We start from the raw sequence: 1,863 nt of genomic DNA on the forward strand, positions 1-1,863 counted from the left end.
TATTAATTTATAATAATTATAGACATTTATAAATTTTGTTAGGTTATTCCAAACACACCATCAACCAGTACAAATTTGTATTAATTACTTAAATCATAGTAATATGCTGTTAATGGAGGGGGGGGAATTAGATGTATTTATTTTCCTCTAAAAATAAAAAATATATCTATGCTACGATAAAGTTGAATAAACTTGGAACCCTCATAAGTGGCTCAAACAAAATTTATGTATTAAGACTTGTCTCTTGTATATGATAATATACATATTATATATGATAATTATTATTAGGGGCGTATTCACATATTTTCCGCCTTTAGGCATTTAAAAATATGCTGTCCTTCATTACGTTATGACGGATGGGGCTCATTTTTATATATTTTTACTATAACACTAGTAATTCTTCCTCAAAAAAAAAAAAGTATCTAAAAATATTTTTCAAACAAATCTAAGTTTATTAATAAATCATAAAATAAACTGCTTATAGCTATTAATATAAATATAATAAATACACAATAAATGAAAATTATTAGGAAGTCAATATGTCATAACAACAATAAAAAAATAACTTGTTTTTTATAAATATGATGGCCTTCAATATTTAAATATGCCATTGTAGGCAGTTGCCTATATTGCCTGCATATAAATATGCCGTTGATTATTATCATAATCACCAAAAGGCAAACCTCATAAACATAAAATAAATGTTGAAAAAAAACTAAATTTTTTAAAATGAAAATTTTGTAACATATAAAATGCAAACAAAAATACGTGTTTAAGGCTTTTCCCATTAGTAAATACGATTTTCAAAGTAAAAAAAAATTGCATACAATTTCTAACTTTTATTTTGCCAAAAAAATTTAAATTTTGAGCTTCATTAAAGACAAAAAAAAAAATGTATCACCTAAAAGACACTGACCAATCATTAAAAATAATAATTAAATTTTTTTTTCAATATTTTCGTTTAATTGGAGACTAATCCATTAATTATATTTTTTTGTAATCAATACTTTGTTTAGATTTTAGAAACTAAAACACTTGAACTAAACACCAAAAATAAATAAAGTTAGATATGCTATTTATGATATTTGTCTAAAAAAGTAATAGTTTAAATCATAATTAATTTTTAGGGTATTGTTGGTCAATTTGCTTTAAGCACATCAAGCAACAATTAAATTTTTTTTTATCTTGAATTTTTATAGAAAGTCTATTTTTAATAATACTATTATTTTAGAGATACTTATTTTGCAATTCCCTACTATATATCTACAGATTTTTATTACTTACGTGTCTATGCCCGGTCTAATGACACATTTATACAAGCCCCATACTGGTTTATGGTCAGATGTGCAAACTGATGGTACTGAACAATAAGTTATGCATTCAATATGAGATGATTTGCAATGTAATCCTATAAAATTATTAAATATTATCATAGTAGTGTTTGGATAAATAAAACATGAAACTAATTTACTTAATCGCCATTATAGAGACAGATTAATTAATAATATCCAATACCATAGAGATTTTATGGACAGATGACTCATTCTACACCAACACTATTAACACTTAAAAACTACACTACTGTCTAATCGGCACAAACGTCCCTATAACCTAAAGATAAGCATACAGCGTTAGGGTCTAAACAGGACCAACTACAGGTTTATTTAAATTAATTTAATACACGTCAAAGTCAGTCGTATTACCCTCAAAAACTGAAAAAATATCGGTCATTCCTCGTAAATGGGAGAAATCTCCAAAAAAATTATGAATTTAAAAATCGCCAATTTTCGAAATTTTTTCAATTTTTAGCTTCGATGCGAAGCTGAGAAAGTATTGATTTTACTATGATTTGTTTTTTTTTTT

General features: G+C 25.2%; 1 protein-coding gene across 6 annotated transcripts in view; it reads right to left on the reverse strand.

The window, feature by feature from the left end:
- Nucleotides 1-1,863, reverse strand: part of LOC126895890 (inositol polyphosphate 5-phosphatase E) — a 25,729-nt gene that overhangs the window by 3,699 nt on the left and 20,167 nt on the right. For 5 of the 6 annotated variants that reach the window (XM_050668205.1, XM_050668204.1, XM_050668208.1 and 2 more), the window contains one exon: nt 1,285-1,408. The exons of the other annotated variant lie outside the window; for it this stretch is intronic. In XM_050668205.1, coding sequence (XP_050524162.1) covers nt 1,285-1,408 — 124 coding nt within the window. The remainder of the gene's footprint in view (nt 1-1,284; nt 1,409-1,863) is intronic. 6 annotated transcript variants of the gene reach the window in all.

This window comes from Daktulosphaira vitifoliae, unplaced genomic scaffold (assembly GCF_025091365.1).
Source record: "Daktulosphaira vitifoliae isolate Bord-2020 unplaced genomic scaffold, ASM2509136v1 Scaffold_1, whole genome shotgun sequence".
NCBI classification, from domain to species: domain Eukaryota; kingdom Metazoa; phylum Arthropoda; class Insecta; order Hemiptera; family Phylloxeridae; genus Daktulosphaira; species Daktulosphaira vitifoliae.